Consider the following 22,987-nt stretch of genomic DNA (forward strand, 5'->3'; position numbering starts at 1 on the left):
ATACGTATTATACAGTAGACTACGCTCAAATCGGACCTTTCCCGATTGCAAAGATTTGTCCGACTTCAGAGCGATATCCGAGGTAAATCTAATATATAAAGGGCGGATTTAGGGGCTGGTCTCAGGGTCTGCACCCCCTGCCTTCCCATTGAGGTGGCTCTTTTTCGTCAAGACAGATATCATAAATTTGACACTCATCCTCTCGGATATTGCAACCTTTCGGATGCGTATCTTCAAAAATATCCAAAACTGATGACGAATCCCACTAGAGACCTTTGACATGGCTACTTTATCCGACAAATGTCTTTTGTTTTCTTTACTGGACCCAGGCCTTCCAGTTTTTCTAGATCCACTCCTGTATATATTTCATAGCTTCACACAAATATTCAAACGAACATCAACATTAAACAGTTATCTCTGAGTAAAACTCTTGTGTCTTGCGATAAACAGCTCTTTTCGAGCTAAACGCTTATCTCTGCTGTTGTTAGATCTGACTTGAGCAAAGTCTACTGTATATAATATACATATTTATATATATATATATCTATATATTCATATATATATATATTTATATTTACATTGACACTTTTCATTCGAGATTGAGCACCATTTTATTATCATAATATCAATATCTATATTCATATCTTATTATCATTATTTTCATCACTACATTCATATAGAAGGTGGTCGACCTGATTCATTTCCGCCTCAGACCCAGTTCCTCCAATCCTTCAGGATTTTCGTTCCATTAGCGTTCTGAAGTTTGAGTAACTCCAAAAGATTTATGTTCAAACTGAATTTAACGAGCCATTTGTTATAACGAACAGATTATCTGGTGCCTTGATGTTTGTTTTAACGAGGTTCCGCTGTATTTTACTCCAGAATCAAACTAACTCCCGATAACTGTGGAACTAGATTCAAAGTATGTTCACCTTGTCAAATGAAACCCCAGTCAACTGTTGAACCGCGTCCAGAAACGAATCAAATCCACACAATTGTGGAACTGGAACCTGACCTATGTTTTCTTGACATTCCTACGAACATTCTAAGAGGTATTTTCTGATTTTCTGATACTTAGAGACTAGATATACATAGTTATACATTACTGATGACTGTCTAATTCTACCTTAAAAAATATCCACTTCACTTTTCATCATGTGTTCTAGTGACATAGTACTACATCTACCGGTAATAACGATTCTAAATTTTGATTTTAATTTTCCCCTCAAAAACGAGTGGAAATCTGTCCATTTTGAATCATTCAGGATTGTAAATTTTGATTATACGTTTTCCTCAAAGACGAGTTGAAATTTGTCTATTTTGAATCATTGGAAACCCGCAACTCGCACCAGGGTTCAAATAGTGATAAGTCCAAAGCTTTAAACGGTTAAGTCTGAATTGTCGTCCAACAATCGCTAGCTTTTTCGTGAAAATGAACCCTGAAATATGTTCACATGACTGGTCAATAAGCGAAACCGACAGTTATGGTTTTCTGATCATGAAGTTTAGTGAAAACTTTCAAACTGTCATAATAAACTGTTATATCATCATTAACTGTCGGTTTTGCTCATTAATCCTGAAATGCGTTCTTTAAGTCAGAATACAACCATCATTTTTAAGCCGTTTCTAGTCAAATTAAGCTCACACTAAATGTGAAACTGACTATACATATTTATCACAAAAATACAGCGCTCTGCTTTTAGAAGCAAATGAGTTTTTATTTCGAGTTTATTGAATTTTAGACGCGATATCAAAACCTCAACTCTCCTTCGAGAATTTGAGAGGTTTTTCGCGGTCAGTTTTTCATTCTCTTTTTTTTTTCATTTTCTAGAATACGCAACGTTTCATAAACAAATCCGTCTGCTCGTCAGCCCGCTTGCCAGGGGCTATTTCACGGCGTCCGACGAGACAAAACAATTAACAATCTTTAACAACAATCCCTCTCTCGCCCAATCAGACGCGCGAATTTCGCGAAACTCTCCCATCGTTCTCGGAAAACCGTTTTTCGTAGGATTCGATATTATTACGACTGAATCTAACGCCGCAGCAGGACCCGTCATCGTCAAACGCCCGTTCTCATCGCCGCGGCAACAACAGCAGCATTTAATTTCATCACTGAAAAAAAAATTCACCCGAAACATTTTCGCAGCAGACGGATGAACAACTTCCAGCAGACGTAAAATCGTTAACAAACCGATATCTTTAAAACTCGAGACTTTCTCCTCTCTTCGCGTCATCGGCGATCACAAATTTTGTTCATCGGGAAAATTCACGCAGCAGACGATCACGGTTACGCGCTCGCATGAAAACAACTAACAGACGTCTCTTAATAAATACGCGTCGAGCGTCGCGGGTCATTTTTTCTTGCCGCATTTACGGTTCGATTTTTCGCGAAACGACGACGACGACGTAGCATTGTTACCTCTGCTGCTGCTGCTGCCATGGTTACCGGCGTCAGTCGACGATTTTTCGCGAGAGTTTTTCGAATTTAAACGCGCCGCATATTCTTGAGCTCTCCTGTACAAAAATAAGATGGAAAATGGAACAAGACTTATATAGTATTGGTATTGCCAAAGTTTCAGGCTTTTTCACTTTGGTGCTTCTTCCACCTGCGTGGCGCCACTTAGGGCCCGGGTACAAATCACCTGAGTTTTCCCCGAATGTTCCATGTGATTACACTAATTTCCGTGAAGGCGAATCAGAGAAATTTCTAGGTTTTAAACGTTACAATTTATTCATTTTTCGTTAAATCACGGACTGATCAAGAATCGCGTAGTCAAAATAACATTATCCTGATTCCCTGAGTTTCCAGGTTTTTGGTAAAATTTGTCAAATTCCCTGAGTTCATTGGAAGAATTGAAACTTTCAAACGTGACAATCGAAAAAGATAAATTCCTCTTCCAGAATAAGCACGATCGAAGAAGGGACTTAATACTCACAATGAAGAGGGTCTCCCAAAAACCTTTGAAAGCTTTGAGAGATTTGCAGGCTTGCAACGTTATTTGTCATTAAGAACACTTTCAATTTCAAGAGTAGATTCATCACCTCGGGCCTAGTTCCATGAAGCTTATTCCAATCAGGTTAAACCGAGGGAGAGAGGGTGTTGTTGGTACATATGTGATTAAAACAGGGGGAGGGGAGGAGAGGGTGTTGGTGGTACGTACCTGGTTAAATCTTCTATATCGACTAACATCGAATCCTGTTCCATGTGATTATCATCTCTACTCACTAATAACTGAACTAATTCTTCATTTAACCCTACAATATCAAACGTCAGAATATATCCTCCGTTAATCACCCTATGACATCATCAAATTGTCATCTTACTGATTTGATCGATAGCCCTCCTGGAAAAATTGGCTTTCTGCTTAATCCACCTACGACATCATATAAAACTTTCAAGAAAAGATGGCTACCTCCACAAATCCCCATGAATCCACTTATGACATCATCAAATTGTCATCCAAGAATCCCCCTATGACATCATCAAATCGCTTTTCATCGCCATTTTTACCGAAGTCTAAAGTTCAAATCACTAATGGACAATTCTTTGATATCATGGGCAGACATATTTTCTGGATGGGTCTACATATAGTGATGCTAAGGAAACCCACGATACCAATTTAAACAACTGTAATCGTATTTTTCTTACATTTCAAATGGAATCCTTCCAACCATCTTCAGAGCTTATTCTGAATCGAGTTGTTTAAATCATGGGTTTAAGACCAAGCATAACCTGAAAGTCATTTCAGGGCAATTTCCACTAACCTTCTATTTGACTATGAAGGTCGTTGACTAACACTTGTAACTGTGCTATATTCATCTCGTACAACATATAACCATTGATCTGTTTTTGACCGGTGATCTTCGGCAATCCAATCTGCAATCGAAACATTAAAACAAACGTGTCAAAACAAGTGCTGCCGATTACGCGTACAGCGGCGTAAACTAGAACTAATAAAGACTGACCATTATATCGGCGATCGGAGATTTCTTCTTTTTCTGTCGTTCGATCTCGAGTTGCATGTGAGCCATTGGACGAACCTGGAAAAATATTCAGAAAATGAAGAACAACATAGTCACAAGAGGAGACAGGGGCTGCAGTTGCTCAAAAGTATTTTTAGAGTTAACCAGTGGTGACCTAGTGACAGTTAAAGGTTCATTGTTACGATGGTGTTATCTATTCGCCGGTTATCTTTCACCAACTTTTCAGCAACTGGTCCCAGCAACTGGGCGTCAGTTTCATTGTTTAGAACCATTTTTATTGACTTCAGGGATCTGAATTTTCACAGGGTGGCGCCACTTTCCACCCATTTACAAATTCCCTCAATATTCCCTGATTTTTTCATGTGATTACACAAAATTCGACCAGAGAGTGAATCAGAGAAATTTTAAGGTTTAAAATGTTACAATCAATACATTTTTCATTGAATCATGTATCGATGAATAAACATCTAGTCGATGGCATTGTCCAAAATTTTAAGACGAAATGACAGATACCTAAAAATATTTAATTCATAAGCTTGTTCTCTGTATCCCAAAAGTTATTTATTTTTCCCGATAAGTTTCCTTTTTTGGGTCCCCTTTTAATCATATATGATACACCCTGACTCAGACTCTAGATCTGCTCCTGATATCCATGCTATCTAGTGGGCTACCTGGGCCAACTTCGGTTTTCGTAGCTAGTCGACTAGTGGTCGGAACTAATAACCGAACACAATCCAGTTCGGTCGTAACGTATTTCACAGTGCCGGCCATCTTGAACCTAGGTCTGAACTGTAGCGACCGTGCTCAATTGCGTGGGTGACCATTTCCGGACTATAGTTCCGACTAACGGACATTCGGTTTCATTTAGTTCGACTATAGTCGACTAACTCCGATGACCGGAGGTGGCCCTGCCAGCAAGGAATCCACTTTACGAACCTGAGCTAGAGCCATTCTGGCTTCGGCTTGTAGTCGAGCTTGTTTAGTGAAGAAATCCTCGTTGCTGCCATCTATTGGCTTCGACTGCGTGTACAGATCGATATCGCTGCTGTGTCGCGCTGGGGACGGTGTTTTTAATTTCACGGGAGGTTGAATCTGTTTAGGCTGCAAAAACGATAAAAAATTCGGAAAAAAATGAATAACAATAATAATAATCATTATCATAATAACAATAGTTGAAATTCAAATGTTATTATCATAAAAGACTTAAAAATACGATTTAATATCAGATCTCTAGTTCCTTCCTAAAATTCTAGATCTCTCCACGAGCGGAGTCCGTCTGCTCCCCCCCCCCCCCACAATACATGTGTATATTCACTCCACTAATAATTGTTGTTTTTTGTACCTAAACTAACCATTCAAAATTTTCCAAATACAACAATAATTACATCAAATTGAACACTTATTCTACAACATCTAACATCATATATAGAATAATAATAATCTGAAAAGAACAATAATAATAGAAATAAAAATAATAATATCCTCACTCGCCCCGGTACGCTTTCAATCCGATACATACCAACAATCCGAGGTCGTCGTCATCGACGATGCTCCGTCTGCTCAAACTACGATCGTTGCACATGACGATATCGTCCTCTGCGTCCGATTCGCCGGATTCCTCCGATTCGCGACGAACCCGCGGTAAATCCAGCGGCGCCACCTCGGTCTCATCGCCGCGAATCAAATTCGTCGATTCCGAATCTACGAGCGATTCGTTCGCGTCGTCATCGTCGTGGAGATAAGTTTGATCGTTCGTAGTCTGCTCTTTCGACGCGACCTCTTCGTTTTCATTATCATCGTCATCGTCGACGAGGTAAGTTCGCTCGAGATCGGCCTCCAGATCGGACGCCTCGGAAATACCGCGTAACCCTCCGCCCGTTACTTCTCGTACGCCGCCGCCGTAATAGGGGGCGCCGCCATCCGCGTCCTCCTCATCGTCGCTCAGAGGCATGTCGTTTATGTAGCATATTTGCATCGGTTTCGTAAACTGCGCGCGACGAACGGAAAAAGCGAAAAACACAAATTGACAACATCGAAAAACAACAAATAGAGCATGAAAAAATACATCGATAGCGAGGTGAAACGAGGTACAGGCACTCGTCACCAGATGGCGTGAATGAAAGTAGGTTTTAGAGTAAAGTCAAACTAACACAAGTTTCAATTGAACGTATTCCAGTTCGGGAATATTGATTCCCCGAATACAAACTCTCTTCCATACTGTAACTGTACCGGTACCACATTTTATAAAACAGATTACACCACACTTAGTCATAAAATTCTTGGCTCTGCGTTAAAACCAATTCACTGTGAAATCAAATTTTAACTCACAACTGCAGAACTAGTCCTGGTGTCATTTAAGCATCTGCAACCCAAACAACTTACCTTTATCGATGATCTGGACCCAGTTCCACAATTAAGTGAAAGAATTCATTTTGACAATATGAAATCCTACGATCAGAATGAAACATCGAGGCTGAAATGTTACCTCGAGCTAATACCCATTCATTCAACGTTTCGACTATATCCTAATAGTCATCTTCAGGAATATTCTTGGAAGATGACTATTAGGATATAGTCGAAATGTCTAATAAACTACTAGCTCAAGGAAACATTTTCGGACTTGATGTTTTTTCATTTTCATCATGGGATTTTGTATATATAATTGTTGTTACAACTCCAAGCATTTCACGACCATGGAACTGGGTCCTTACTACGCGAATATTTAGTAACGTAACCGACACGTAGGTGGCGTTGCTTACCTCCCATCTGCGAGTGTAATTGATCGACAGCTGGCGACGTCCTTTAACGGGGTAAACGTACAGCGATTCGTCGCGGTATCTCATCTTACCGACCACCTCGTTCATATTCCGAAAACCTTAAGCATTAATGATCGATATAAATATAGCCTTCAGGCAGTCATATCGGGTTTAAATACGGCCCACAGGCAGCCACTTAGAAATTGATACCGATTCAAATATGGCCACCACCTCGTTCATATTCCGAAAACCTTAAGCATTAATGATCGATATAAATATAGCCTTCAGGCAGTCATATCGGGTTTAAATACGGCCCACAGGCAGCCACTTAGAAATTGATACCGATTCGAATATGGCCATCATCTCGTTCATATTCCCAAAAACTTAGGCATTAATGATCGATATAAATATAGCCCTCAGGCAGTCATATCGGGTTTAAATACGGCCCACAGGCAGCCACTTAGAAATTGATACCGATTCGAATATGGCCATCATCTCGTTCATATTCCCAAAAACTTAGGCATTAATGATCGATATAAATATAGCCCTCAGGCAGTCATATCATGTTCAAATACGGCCCACAGGCAGCCACTTAGAAATTAATACCGATTCAAATATGGCCATCACCTTGTTCATATTACTAAAAACCTACGCATTAATGATTTATATAAATATAGCCCTCAGGCAGCCACTTAAGATAATATCGATTCGAATATGCACACAAAGCCATATCTTCGCATAGAAAAACCTATTGAAATATGGCCCCTAAACCTCGTAGTTTTACAAGTCTTAAAATCCTAGCAATGAGTCATTTTCAAACAAGCAATGATTGATACGCCTAAGACTCATACGCCTACCTTAACAGAATGACCGAAATATGGCCACCAGGCAGCTCAGATCAATAGTCAAAGGGAAATTTTCAAACCTTCTGTTATTTAGCGAGTCGGACTATTAAAAGCCAACAAAAATCTGTAACTAAGCCAGGTACCAGGAAGCTAGTACGCCAGACATACCTAAATATATTATTCATCCTAATCAGATTTAAAAACGGCTGCCAGGCAGCTTATAACTTTTATCGTACGCCGCGATTAATACGAGAACCGTTGAAATTAAAACCTATTGAAAGATGAATCTAATACGGCCCCCAGGCGGCTAATAACGCGTATGAAGAGAATAACGCTCGGCTGAATACGACGATAACTCGAGAATCGAGATGGAAATACCGAACTAAGCCGACCCTCTCGCGTCCGTTTGAAAGTAATTAAAGATTATACATAATTCATACGGAATGAAAAGGATGCCGTACGGATGAATATTCAAAACGCGTAATTATATCAGCTCTATATATATCGATCGCAACGAATACTTACGAAAATCTAATTACACCCTCGAGATAATAGCCGGTAATAGCTCGAAATATCGTCGAGAAGAAATACGGCGGACAAAAGATTTCAAATGCGCTCTCGAGAATTGCGTTCGTTTTACCGCCGGAGAAAAACTAGTTCATCGTCGTTCGTAGCAGACGTGAATGAATAGAAAGTTCGTGGAATCGCTGTTATATCGGAGCAGGACGGGGATTTACCAGCGTCGAATGAATCGGTTCTAAGTACAAAGTTCATATCAGTCGATGATGCGCTGTTTGCATTGCGGCTTTTATTCCAGGATGGAGAATTATCCTATTTTCTATCGGTACAGAATATATAAATAACAAGGAATTATCACGAAAACAAACAAAAACTTTTTTTCTATAAAAATGGCTCAAAAACCCACACAATCCGAATAGGAAGTATTTGCGTTGCACACCGAAATCAGGGCTTATATGGGACGAAAATTATCTGATTCGCCAGTTCTAAATTACCTTTTTCATATTTCGCGATTAACTTCTGCAGATCTTCCAACATCATCAGGCTTTAAGCCGAATTTTTCAAGGATTACGAAGTCTGAATTTCTGTTCTCGAGAACTGCGTCGATCTCGCCAGAACTATTCAAACTAAATATTTAGATGTCTTATAAATGACAGCTACGATGCCAGCACCTCATGTTGTTTTCTAAAGATTATCAATTACTTACTAATTAGATGAGTTAATTAATTGGTTTGCGTTAATTAACGCCCAGTAATTGATTTGTAGGCATGATTATCACTTTTATATAAAGACCTCCTACAAACCTATCGCCAAACATTATGTAAAATTATAGACCATTTCGACGAATCTATCCAGAAGTTAGAATCAAGTAATCAACAAGATACGATAAAAAAAACAGACTGATCACAATCTGGAGGCAGATTGAAATAAAATTTCTAAAACTTGAGGAATATCACCTTTATATAATTAGTCAACTCTATTTTCTCAATTTTTTTCTTAACAAATTTTATCGATAAATTTTGAACGGACGTCTAAAATCGGACTGCTGGAATTTCTGACGGAAAAAAAAAACGTCATTCAAAATCTACAAGGAGTCTCTGATAGTTTCATTGATTTCAGTACAAAACGTGAAACTAGCCTCACAGCTCGCCGGGTTAATATCGGTAAAATTCTACGCGTTTTCATAAACGGTACTTCATAACAACCGTACGATTTCGATTCAATCAAAAACCCTTATTTCCGGGACGAGATTCTTTTTTAGCGCGGAATGAATGAACAACGCCGACGTTTTCATATCGAAATCGTCATTTTCATATCGACATTTCTGGCAACGAGCCAATACGTAACACACATCGGCGGCGCGGGGAACCTGAAGTATGTAATAATATCTATCAATTGCGATTCAAGCGTTCGTCCGATATCGGTGTCAAAATGTAATCAGTTTTGATTACCGCGCGATTAAAAAGAATCCATTAGTAACGAGTGTATCCGAGGTGAATCATTAATACCAGTACAAATATTCATATCCGCACGCCCCACAATACGATCACCTGCCCCATAATACGGTTACCTGCCCCACAATACGGTTACCTGCCCCGCAATACGACCACCTGCCCCGCAATACGTCCACCTGCCCCGCAATACGATCACCTGCCCCGCAATACGACCACCTGCCCCGCTGTTAATCATTTAAATACAGATATCATCTGGTTTACGCAGCAGTGGTTTTCAATTAGAATTCGCTCGGTACCGATTTCTAATTACTAAGATTCACCGATTACGACGAATGACATCGATATTGACTTTGTAACTATTTGTGGACGATCCCCCGGGCTACTATGTATCGGTAACCTCCCCGGAGAACCCTAACCCGTCACTCACTGAGCAAATCCCATTATCAGTTACAAAATTCCCACCGCAATATCAAACACGGTGAACTATTGTTTTCCACTGCCATATTCAGGCATTAAAAAACAAAATGGCGACTTTTTCAAAGGCAGAAAATTATGAAGGGTAGATAGGGTCAGGGTTGCCGACAACAAAATCACAACAATAACAAGATTCATCCCTGATAATAATGTAAATCAGCACGATCAATTTCGCACAGTTACTTCAGCCTCGTTAGGTAAAATGTTTCTACATAGCGGTCTTTTCAATGTTAAATATCTATAACTTTGCTATTAATGTCAATTTTGACCTTAGCAAAATAACTTATTGTAAACTTTTCCTTCAGCCTCATTAGGTAAAATGTAGTTATTAAAACTATATCCAGAATATATATATATATATATATATATATATATATATATATATATATATATTTCTGCTATGGGCTTATGCTGTAATACACTATCTTCTACGTTGAATTTTGTTGTTGTTGTTGTGATTTTGTCGCGGTTTTATCGGATATCGTTATATCTGTTCTAACTAAATTCCACCGTATCGGCACTTACATTCAATTTCGAATATATCATTCGCAAAAGAAATTGGACCCTCTCTGAACCTGGGATCGATCTTAGACGCTGACCCTCTCTGAACTGTGCCCCTCTCTGAACCGCGCTTTCATAAGCACTAAGTGGGAATATCTGATTCCGCCCTCGCTTAAAGTATTTTGTGATTAGTGATAATTTAACCGTAAGGCGTCTCTTGTTATTTTATGTAACCGTAACATATTGATTAATAATATTACTAACGATTTTAGGCGTTAACCATATTTATATTTCTTCCGATGTTTTGGTTTAGCTCGGTGTTTTCCGCGCTGAACCCGAACCACACCCTATTATATGTCTTATTAGAGGTTAATAAAGCTTCAGGCCCCTCCTACATGCCATTTCAGTTCTATAGCCAGTTTAACAGCTTAAAACAGATGTTAGTTCTAACCAATCCAACAACTTAAGACCAGTCTAAGCTCATTTTGGTTCCATAACCAATCTAACAGCTAAAAAGACCAGTCTAAGCTTATATCAGTTTCACAGGCAAACTCATTCAACAGTGAATGATAGCTGTCATTGTTAGTGAATTGTCACCATACACCCGACTGGTCACCAGTCACTACAGCTGACTGGTCAGCCACATCGAGCAGACAAACTTTCAAACTCTATCAACCACCAAAGTTCTGTGGTCTGGTGGTAGAACACAGGGCTTGCAGCCTGCAGACCCAGGTTCAAATACCGCTGTAGGAAGTTATTTTGTAGATGAGGCCAAGGAAACCCCTCTGGTTACAGCAACAAATTAACTTTTTGCGTTAAAACCAAAACATTCCTCATCCGCTATCGGTGTACAGCCTGAATTAGACGCGAAATTCGTCAAAATGACGACGATATCACCTTTCGATGGCAGCCATCAGCGAAATTACACTCAACCGACGACGGGAAACTATTGCGAAACCCTCGGCAAATCATTATCTCAGTCTAAGTAACTTCAATCGCTATAAAAAAAAGCGCAACGGAAACCGTCGAGATCTTCGCAAATTGACGTAAATGGATTCTAGCTGCGAGTCGACCGTGCATGTATATATATATATATATATATACACGGGTACTCGACTAGCGCAGGGCTGTGACGTATTTCAAGCCTCTCATCCCCCCTCTCCTCCCTCTCCCCTCTCCCCCATTGTGATAGCTAGAATTTACCTATGAAATTAACAGCATTGATACTTAAACTTTTTCCTAAAACAGAGAAATCGCAGTCAAGGGAAGGCAATTTTAGCGTTTTTCACATCGTCTTTTAAAAATTCTATCGCGACAAGATCAGATTTTTCGCGGCATTTTTTGAGACAGATTCAAATGAAATTTCTCTTAAAATTTTGTCACAACATGTGCACATAAATTCAGAGCTCCGCAGTAGATGAAATTTTGACAGATATTTTTCACACGTTTTCACGATTCAAAAAAAAAAATTTCTGGATGGACCTTGAAATGCTAACACCGATGATTTTCCTTCCGAACTGATTTCATTTCTAAATTATTAGATTTTTTACATATTTTTCACATTTGTTTATCATTTCTAAAGAAGCAGTCATCATCCACTTTTCCACAATTATTCACGTTTTCCACAGTATTTCAAGCAGACGACATCCATTCCTGACATCATGTCGCATCAATCTGACCCCTACAGCGCGTATCCCCGCCCGATGTCTGCGTATGTCTATAAGAGTCGTATAAGACGGAATGTGGGATTGTCTCATAAACTACTGATCAACGTTCCTTCTACACATATACATGAGAAACATAAGAGAGATTTATAGCCGTTTGCTGCAAACAAGTGCCTACAGGTCGTTATTAGAGCTTAACAGCCCCATTACACGGGCAGTACAGAGAGGGAGGGGAGGGTGAGGAAGGGGTAGGGGGAGAGGGTCATTAATAGAGCTATACAGCCCTGTTACAGGGGCAGGAGAGAGACAGGGTCATAAGGGAGAGGGAGAGGAAGAAGGAGAGGGAGAGGGAGAGGGAGAGGGAGGGGAGGGAGGGAGGGAGAGATCCGATCTATATTAACTCAAGTCAAATACGTAAGTCATATTATACCTGTCCGATTTTTCATGCCGTCTGACAATCTCAACAAATTTCCCCGGAATTTTTTCACAAAATTCCCCGACAAGGGGGAGAATGAAGAGGAGAGATATAGTAGGGGAGAGAGAGGAGGACGGGGTGATAGGACGCAGAGGATGCTGCGGGGAGCGCTTCGTTTTTATAATCAGACCTTACATGAACCCGCTCGCTACAGGAAACAGAAACGATGCTGACAGGTTTCTATTATCACACGTCCGCAATGTATATACATCGCACTAATATTTGATTTCCAGGCGCAATCGACAAAATGTCTTCCGAAACAAAGACCTGTCACCGGAAACAACCCCTGGCAATCTAGGAATCGGACAGCTCCGAAAAAAGAGACGAAAGATATTTCCGGATCGGTGTTTGTAAATTAGGTCGCAGAATCATTAATTAGGTCACAGAATCATTAATTAGGTCACAGAATCGTTAACTAGGTCGTATAATTGATAAGTAGGTCACGGAATTGGCAGAAACCGGAGCAGATTTCTGATTATTCATCGGTTTGAGCAGACGGCTTCGCGCGCACGTTTATCTGACATCGCAAGAAATCGATGTAAAGTTGATTTTTTTTCAGCTGTTGACAAATCGTTCCTCGCTCAAATTTACCATCGTTGAATTTTATGACGCAAGGGGAGTGGGGAGGGAGTGGGAGGGAGAGGGAAGGAGAGTGGAGAGACAGAGGAGAGGGAGAGAGAGGGAGGAGAGAGGGAGAGAGAGGGAGAGAGGGAGAGAGGGAGAGAGGGAGAGAGGGAGAGGGAGAGAGGGAGAGAGGGAGAGAGGGAGAGGGAGAGAGGGAGATAGGGAGAGAGGGAGATAGGGAGAGAGGGAGAGGGGGAGAGAGGGAGAGAGGGAGAGGAGAGGGAGAGAGAGGGAGCAGAAGATAATATATGTAATCATATCCAACACTTGTCACATTTGTCAGTTGTTCAGCGTGTGATTGTGCGATGGAGGTTTCTACCGACAATCCTTCAAACACTCTCATAAAACAACAATATCGTAATCCGATCCGTACTGGAAACTGGAAATATACGTGACCTTGACCCGACGTGTTACACGTCTGCCCGGGGCATTCGAACCATCGTCGCGGCAACAACAACATTAACTCCTTCAGACGAATAGAAAACAATGGAGATTCGTTCGAAAGAAGTGGAAATAGCTATTGCGAAACTTGTAGAACAATAAGACGCGATAAACTTGAGAACCGCTTCAGAAGAGGAAGGTTGGGAGAGAGATGGCTGGGATCGGAGGGAGGAATGACTGGATAGCAAAAATGGAGGGCAAGACCGAGATGGAGGGAGGAAATAAAGTAGAGATAGAAATGATGGTGATTGGAGAGGACAAAGGGAAAGAGAGGTAATGGAGGGAAATATGGAGAGGACGAGGAAGTATGAGGTGAAGAGGGAGGGATGGAGGGAGGTATAAAGGTGATGAGGGGATAAAGGGAAACTATGAATAGGGATGGAACACAGAATGACGCAAAGTACAGGGGTGGGAAAAGGGAGGTATGGAGAAAGGAAGGTTTTGAGGGAGGTATGGATGAGGAGGTATCGTAAATGCGGTATGACAAGGATAGAAGATGCAATATGAGAAGTCAGGAGGTATGGAGAAACGGAGGTATGGAATGGAAGAGAGGAGAAATGGGGAAAGGGAATTGAGGATAAGGAGGTATATTGTTGGGGGAGGTATGTTGTCGGAGGGAGGTATTTTGTTGAAGAGGTTTAAGGATAAGTAGGTATGATGGAGAGGTTGTTATAGGAGAGTTATTGAAGAGAGGGAGGTATATTGTGAGAGGGAGGTATGTTGTAGGAGGGAGGTATGTTGTAGGAGGGAGGTATGTTGTAGGAGGGAGGTATATTGTAGGAGGGAGGTATATTGTGGGAGCGAGGTTTGAGGGTGAGCATAAGTTGTAATTGTTAAACAGTATACGTGAATAAAACCGGTCGTTAATATCCCGCGACGACTGTTGAGCAAATACCGCTTCAAACCGTGGTATCAACTACTCATTGATTTATAGCACCATAAACGACTACCACGGTATACTGCGAGAGAGGGGGAGGGAGAGGGGGAGGGAGGCGGGGAGCGGGCTTTATATAACCGCTAAACAATGTCTACATGTCACATTAAGGAAGCGATCCCGATCCCGTCGGGGGTTCGCTTGTTTTCCGAGCATGTATAATTCAGATCCTGAAGGAGCTTACACAAGATTCATTTATTCATCTCGATTTCTGTTTTATAGATGAAGCGGCAAATCGTATAAACATTTCAAGATGGGAGGTTTTCGGGAATTTCATTTGTCATCTTACTGATTGAATTCAAACATCCTAAGCTCAGTGCTCAATATAACGAGCTTAGCTTGGACTCGTCATAAATCTCAATAGTGTTACTGGATAAAATGAGCTTAAACTGGTCTTATATCTCAAGACTTAAATAGCGGTACTGGACCTAAATGAGCTACACCCAGTCATATCTTAAATCTCAATAGTGAATGGACCTGAATTTGCTTAGACTGGTCTTAGCTCAACTCTCAATAATGGTACATGACTTGAATGAGCTTAGACTCGTCTTAGCTTAACTCTCAATAGTGGTACTGGACCTGAATAAGCTTAGACTGGGCCTAGCTTAACTCTCAATAATGGTACTGGACCTGAATGAACTTGGCATGGTCTTATCATTAGGCCCATACCTCTGAACTAGGTACCAATTTTAAGCACTGAACATATTAATAATCCCGATATACCAGCGAGACCCGGGCTCTGAGAGAGATTCGATGTTTGAATGACGTCGCTTCGCTTAAACCATCGACGCTTACTGTGAAATTATAGTACAAGTCGATTTAACAACCATCAATTATTGAAAACGATTAGTGCAGCGAGGTTAATTAATAGAGACAGGGTTACCGGGTACATTGATACATACCTGATGATGTTATTGTGTGATTCAGTAGGTGTGCTTATAGACACCTGTAACACTGAACACACACACGCGATTTATAAATTTACAATCATCATCTAAATATTACACGAACTCACTCGCGATCAAGGCCACAAGTGATGATTTCTGCTACAATAACAATTTTAACCCTTTACTGTTCGACAGCTAGGTGGAACGGGTTAAAATCATGACTGGCATTCTCAGGCAGACGGGATTCTTTCAGACTAGATTCCCAGGCAGATGGGATTCTTTGAGACTAGATTCTCAGGCAGATGGGATTCTTTGAGACTAGATTCTAAGGCAGACGGGATTCTTTGAGACTAGATTCTAAAGCAGACGGGATTCTTTGAGACTAGATTTATTCTCAGGCAGACGAGATTCTTTGAGACTAGATTCTCAGGCAGACGGGATTCTTTGAGACTAGATTCTCAGGCAGACGGGATTCTTTGAGACTAGATTCCCGGGCAGACGAGATTGTCGCTTGGTTAATGAAACGTTAACGTGAATTGCGTCTGCTACCGAGTATAAATAGACTTTAATAGAATCTTCTTAGAAGAAATTAGCGTAAGACTGGATTCCGTCACGGGTCCTCGTTTCGAGACTTCTTTGATCCGGTTGCCACGGAAACTTAATGGACATTTTTTTTTTCTCGTAAATAAGATGCGTAGTTTCTAGATGAGAGGTAAAGGTTGTTTCTGGAATATTGAAATTGGTTTGGGAGGGGAGGGGGAGCTCATAAACCAGCTTAAAGCTTAAATATACTTAATTATAGATACTTACTGCAGCACACCTAGTAGATCCTCACTTGCCACAAGTGGAATCCTCTATTGCTGCAGTAGTTGATGTCCTACTGCACACTAGCGACACCCGGTGGATCCTCAATTGCCACAAGTTGAATCCACTATTGCTGCATTAGTTGATATCCTATTGCGCACTAGCGACACCAGGTGGATCCTCACTTGCCACAAGTGGAATCCTCTATTGCCGCAGTAGTCGATGTCCTACCGAACACTAGCGACACCTAGTGGATGCTCACTTGCCACAAGTGGATTCCTCCATTGCCACAGTAGTTGGTGTCCTACTGCACACTAGCGACACCTGGTGGATCCTCACTTGCCACAAGTAGAATCCTCTATTGTAGCATTAGCTAGTTATGTCTTACTGCACACTAACCACACCTGGTGGAACCTCACTTGCCACAAAGTTGCAGAAGTCATTCGCGACGATACAAACACATATACGGCAAACATCGAGCAGTGACTGGGTAAATTTTCTCTGATTAAACGTTCTGTACATATTTATCCGGAGAGAGTCTGTCTGTCGTTCGATCAGACGCCGACGTCTGCTCGCAAATTCAATAAGCCAAACGGAATATCAGTGATAACACGACTAAAATGACCCGACCAACTGGTAACTGAGCGTCAAATCGTGTTAGTTAAATCGAATTCAACGGACGTGAGGGAGGGTTAGGGCTAATATGGCTGTCACAGACAATATCTCACTGTTAAATCCACCTAAGAGGCATGAGGCCAACAAAAAGTGAGTATAGACCTCGGGATACATAGGGCAGAAAACCTAATGTCTATTTCAACTTGACTTGAGAGCACACTGACTAAGCTAGGCCACTTGATATGCTCTCAAGTCAAGTTGAAATAGACATTAGTACCTAATACGAACCAGATGGCTCCGATTTAAGTTACCATAGTTCTACAAAACTGAGGATGACGGAAGTGTTGGTTATGTGGGGCTTTTCTTGAAGATGCTGGCCTAGTAGAAGCCATAAGCAGAAATTCCTGTAGCGCGTTTCTTAAGTCAAGTTAAGACTAGTCTAAGACCATCTTAGTTCTTAAGTCAATCTAACAACTTAAGATATGTTTTATGACTTACAGCCACATTTCCCCTGGATTAACATGCTGGAATATGAACTTTCAAACTTATCTGAGCTAAAGAGAGACAAGGAAAGTAAGATGACTTGAGAGTCAGGAGGGATGACTACAAAACTTGATTCAAGAAGAGATAAATCTTGCGATAAAAGGGATGACTTCAACAGATGACTCTTGAGACAGGAAAAAAGATGACTCCATCCCCTAAGTCAGGAGAGATGACTCCAAAACAAGAGAAAAGACAGAAGACTCCGAGACAGGAAAAAAAGATCACTCCAAAACTTGAGTCAGAAGAGATGACTCCAAAACATGAGAGAAGACAGATGATTCTGAGAAAAGAGAGCTGACTCCCTGATTAGAAGTCAAGATGTTTCAATAATCCACACAGCGGGACATTGATCGGAAAAGAGCCGCATTTGAGTCCGCGCTCCGTCGATTATCTATTGAATTACCAACGGAAACGTTATCAATCATATTTATCGTAGCGGTTTAAATCGCTCAACCGTCGGTCGACCGGTCGACGGATATTGACCGGTACCGGAGGTCCTCTCTCGCGACGCCTCGAGCACCACTTCATTATCCGGATACGATCTCGTTCGGCGGGAATAATCCGATATGGAACACGACGACGGGAAAATGTTTCCCTGAACCGGATCTCTCAAACTGGGAGCGTAAGAGTCGTCGAGAGGTTTCAACCGCCTCGAGACCTGTTGCGTAATGACGACGCTGTTGACTTTTCTGCAGCAGTTTTTCGATAATTTCTTCCGCAAGAACTAGAATTGTTAATGACACAGAAATGGCTGAGTCCATCTGTCCAAATCTACTTCTGTCCGTACAAACCCAAAAATCCATCAGCCTTAACTTGTCTTTCTTTCTTAAGTCGAACAGTCTAAATCTGTCTAAATTCATCTGCTCGGACCATCTGAATCTGTCTGTCTGTGTTCATCTGAATCACTGTCTGAATATCAGCCTGTTTATAACTGTCGGTCTACCTTGACTTCTTTCTGTCTAAACATGTTTGTCTAAAGTTTTGTCTGCTTGAGTTGGTCCATCTGAATCCATCTGCTCGAGTCTGTCTGTCTGAATCCGTCTGCCTGAATCAGTCCATCTGGATCCATCTGCCTGAATCAGTCCATCTGAATCTGTCTGCTCGAGTCTTTAGTCTTAATCCATCTGCTTGAGTCTGCCCTCTGAATCCTTCTGCCCGAGTTTGTCTGAATCTGTCTGCTCGAGTCTGTCTGAATACGTCTGCCCGAGTTTGTCTGAATCCGTCTGGGTAAGTCCGTCTAAATCCGTCTGCTTGCTTGTAGCCGCTGTGTCGACGTGGTGCATACAAATTACGCTGTTTGTTTACGATGACACCTTCTCAATACTCTCCGCCGATTCCCCTACATCAGCACCAGCTACACCAGCACCAGCAACAGCAGTAGCAGCAACAGTTTCGACGTCACCAGGGAAAAATGAGATGCAAAACTAGCGTAAATTTGCATAATTGCCCGCGGTTATTTACGCCGGTTATTTCGAGATAAAGACACTCGTAATAACGGTGTTTACGAAACGAATTTACAAGCGGCGCAAACGTTTCGAAAGGTTTTACAGTTAATTATTACTGAATAACATCGTAAAATTGCGTCTAATTTCAGATCACAACTCATCCTCCCGAACCTGACGGCATCGAGACTGGCCACGGTACGAAACCCTGCTGCACTAGACCCAGTGCACAGCTTAGATGATGTCGTTATTAGCCAATCAGAAATCTCGTTTTATTTTAGCCCCAGTTTTTCCATTTATAGTTTTCCCATGAAATAATCTCAGCGATTATACAACGAGCAATCCGATTGGTGCCGCAAGTTTTCTAACGGTAAACCTTCGCACTCGGTCTAGTGTGGCAGGGTTTAGCACCCTGGTCGAGTGTAGCGATGTCGTTATCTTCAAATCCCTCTCTGGGGGGAGGACAGGTCTGGCTGAGTCGAGCCTCGAGAGGATTATTAAGACACTGCATCACCCAGGGATGGAGGTCGCGGGTCGCCGGTCGGTTGAATTCTAGATGATTCTGTATAGAAACACAATTGAAAAGATATTTTGTTTCTTTTCAAATCCGTGCCGGGGGAGGACGGGTCTGAGTCGAGGACCCGAGACGCCGGTCGGTTGAATTCTATAGATGATTCGGTAAAGAAACACGATTGAAAAGATGTTTCGTTTCTTTTCTTTTAGTCGCGGAAGAAATCGATGTCATCGACAACAGTTCGTCGCGCGAGGATGACGAGGATGACGAGGATGATTGCTGACGAGGATGTAGAACGTCATCTGTACCGTTTCTCATAACCGATGATAACACTCGTAACACTCGACGAGTGGAGAATGAGTGGTGGTATTTATGAGTGTCGGGGAATCTGTAACTGCTGTGGCTGCTGTGGTTTTCAAGGTCGTCGATTGTGTATGAACCGTGAAATCACATGAGACATTTCAATTGCTCTTACTCTCACCCCCTGACCCTCTCTCCTCTTACCCCCTGACCCTCTCTCCCCTTACCCCCTAACCCTCTCTCCTCTCACCCCTGTCATTCCTCTCTCCTCTCACCCCCTAACCCTCTCTCCTCTCACCCCCTAACCCTCTCTCCTCTCACCCCCTAACCCTCTCTCCTCTCACCCCCTAACCCTCTCTCCTCTCACCCCCTAACCCTCTCTCCTCTCACCCCCTAACCCTCTCTCCTCTCACCCCCTAACCCTCTCTCCTCTCACCCCCTAACCCTTTCTCCTCTCACCCCCTAACCCTCTCTCCTCTCACCCCCTGACCCTCTCTCCTCTCACCCCCTAACCCTCTCTCCTCTCACCCCCTAACCCTCTCTCCTCTCACCCCTGTCATTCCTCTCTCCTCTCACCCCCTAACCCTCTCTCCTCTCACCCCCTAACCCTCTCTCCTCTCACCCCCTAACCCTCTCTCCTCTCACCCCCTAACCCTCTCTCCTCTCACCCCCTAACCCTCTCTCCTCTCACCCCCTAACCCTCTCTCCTCTCACCCCCTAACCCTCTCTCCTCTCACCCCCTAACCCTTTCTCCTCTCACCCCCTAACCCTCTCTCCCCTTACCCCCTGACCCTCTCTCCTCTCACCCCCTAACCCTCTCTCCTCTCACCCCCTAACCCTCTCTCCTCTCACCCCCTAACCCTCTCTCCTCTCACCCCCTAACCCTTTCTCCTCTCACCCCCTAACCCTCTCTCCTCTTACCCCCTGACCCTCTCTCCCCTTACCCCCTAACCCTCTCTCCTCACCCCTGTCATTCCTCTCCCTCTTTCCTCTCACTCATTCCTCTCCTCTCACCTCTCTCCTCTACCCTGTTATTCCTCTCCCTCTCCCCTCTTTACTCTTTCCTCTCTCTCAGTCCTCTCTCCTCTTTCCTCTCTCTCTCTCTCTCTCTCTCTCCCCTCCCTCTCATCTTTTCTCCTCTCCCTCTCTCTCAATGCATCTCTCTACCTGCCTCCTACTTTCCCTCCTTCCTCTCCCTCTCACTCTTTCCCTCTTTCCATTTTCTATTTCCTCTCATTCAACCTCTCCCTCTTTCTCAATACCTTTTCCTCCAATGCTGCCTCTCCCTTTACTCTTTTCACTCCTGCCTCTTCCCGACCTCTTTCTTACCCCCGTCCCTCTCTTACTTTCTCACACGGCGAGTAACAAACTCACCGGTTTACCCCCCTTTGCGTTTATCGCGAGAGAAATTTGATAAATCAATTTGAACGACGCAAAAAAAATGATCGTAAATCATTCGAAACCCTGACGACGCTTTATTAATCGAAATCGAGTCAATTTTTTAACCTTATTTTGTCGCGAGTTTCTCCGGAACGGGGAAAACGGATGAGCTGTTTATCTTCGTTCGTTCGCCGGAGCCGGCCACCGTCATTACTCACGCAGTGACAGCGTTATTATAGATACGTGGAGGGCCGCGGCGGCCATCTTGTCAAAAACGAACGACGGATAATTCGTCATAATGATCGATAATCGGATGCTTGCACATCGAGGGAATATTTCGGGCAACTCCGAACTATGAGCCACCCATCGAATTCTCCAGAACTAACTTTAGAACTTGGTACTCTAAACTACGATTTCAAGGAGCCACCCTTTGATATCTCCTGAACTAACTTTAGAACTTGGCACTCTAAACTACGATTTCATGGAGCCACCCTTTGATATCTCCTGAACTAACTGTAGCGCTCGACACTGCAAACTATGATTTCCTGGAGCCACCCTTAAATGTATTTACAACTACCGGAGCCACCCTTTGATGCCTCCGGGTTGTGTTGATTTACATATCCTTGGAGTACCCTACTAATTAATACGCAATGCAGCACTTGGAATTTTTTGGAGCCACTCCCATAGGGTATATATATGCGTGAAATTTAAAATATGGCTTTGCGATATTAACAATTGAACTGTGGCTATGATTGATTTTGAACTGACAACTGAACCGATGATATTGCGTAACTCTCTCATCTAAACTGATTTTAATCGTCTACGATGAACTCAGTCTGAAGAATATTAACATCGATACAAACTGTGACTGAAGAGTGATGACTTTCAAACACTTTTAGTTTCAACTTTAAAAATATGGCTCTGACTCACGTGACTCTTGATAACAACAGAAATAGACTTTTATCTTTAATGAAATTTTTCAAAAAGTGAAAAAAATCTACCAAACTTACCATTGTTATTAGTATCTTTAGGTTTCATGGTGAAGGCGGCAATTACCGATGTTTCAAGCGAAAACTATTTTCAAAATTAACAGTTCTTGTTCCCGGCGAAAAACCACGCCATAATTCCAGTGTAGGTTTAGACTGTCGCTGATTGCAGGCTGTCCCCAAGAATTTGAAACAAAAAATAAATCCCAATTTTTTTCGCGATAGTTCAAAAAGTTTTCTATTTCATTTCAATCGTTTAAATCCGTCAAAATTTTCCTTGCGGCATTTTTGCAAGTTTGCTTTGTAAATAATCCTCGCAGTTAAGCTTGTCGCGGAAAATCCGAGAATATATTTCGATATCGTTATTTTCTCCGATTTCCGACAATTATCTCAGCAGTTTTCTATTTCATTTCGTCGACAAAATTTCGGTCGAAATTTCCCTCGCGGTATTTTTACTCTCCTCAGACGGAGACGGCTATTCGACCTCAATCCGCTGATATTCCACGAATCCTGCCTCACAAAGTCCGATTCGAAAAATATCCATAAATCCTAAATTGTCGGAATTTCGTAAAACTATTTGTAAAATTGAAATGGTTTTAATCTGAAGACCCGTATCAAGTTTGTAAGATCAGAAATGTGAACAAAAAGATTCTAGACTGGCCTTAGAACTAAGTCCTGTATAGCTACATGAATGGAATACATTTAAGACCGGTTTAAACTCATTTTGTTTCCATAACCGATTCCAACAACTCGAGAAAAGTCTTAAGATTTAAACCATTTCAGCGCGTCACAACTTAATAATATCCCTTCGACTAGGTCATGACTTGAATCTAAGACCGGTC

The 22,987-nt window shown here is 42.0% G+C and overlaps 1 protein-coding gene across 1 annotated transcript in view; it reads right to left on the reverse strand.

Annotated features, from left to right (window-relative positions):
• Positions 1-586: 586 nt before the first annotated feature.
• The window catches only part of LOC141910976 (uncharacterized), an 89,289-nt gene continuing 66,888 nt past the window's right edge, over positions 587-22,987 (reverse strand). Inside the window, exons 9-14 of the mRNA XM_074801885.1 lie at positions 5,507-5,974; positions 4,924-5,088; positions 3,970-4,044; positions 3,769-3,880; positions 3,165-3,258; positions 587-2,517 (exon numbers count right to left, since the gene is read on the reverse strand). Coding sequence (XP_074657986.1) covers positions 2,355-2,517; positions 3,165-3,258; positions 3,769-3,880; positions 3,970-4,044; positions 4,924-5,088; positions 5,507-5,974 — 1,077 coding nt within the window. The 3' untranslated portion in view covers positions 587-2,354. The remainder of the gene's footprint in view (positions 2,518-3,164; positions 3,259-3,768; positions 3,881-3,969; positions 4,045-4,923; positions 5,089-5,506; positions 5,975-22,987) is intronic.

This window comes from Tubulanus polymorphus, chromosome 9, assembly GCF_964204645.1.
Source record: "Tubulanus polymorphus chromosome 9, tnTubPoly1.2, whole genome shotgun sequence".
NCBI classification, from domain to species: Eukaryota; Metazoa; Nemertea; class Palaeonemertea; order Tubulaniformes; family Tubulanidae; genus Tubulanus; species Tubulanus polymorphus.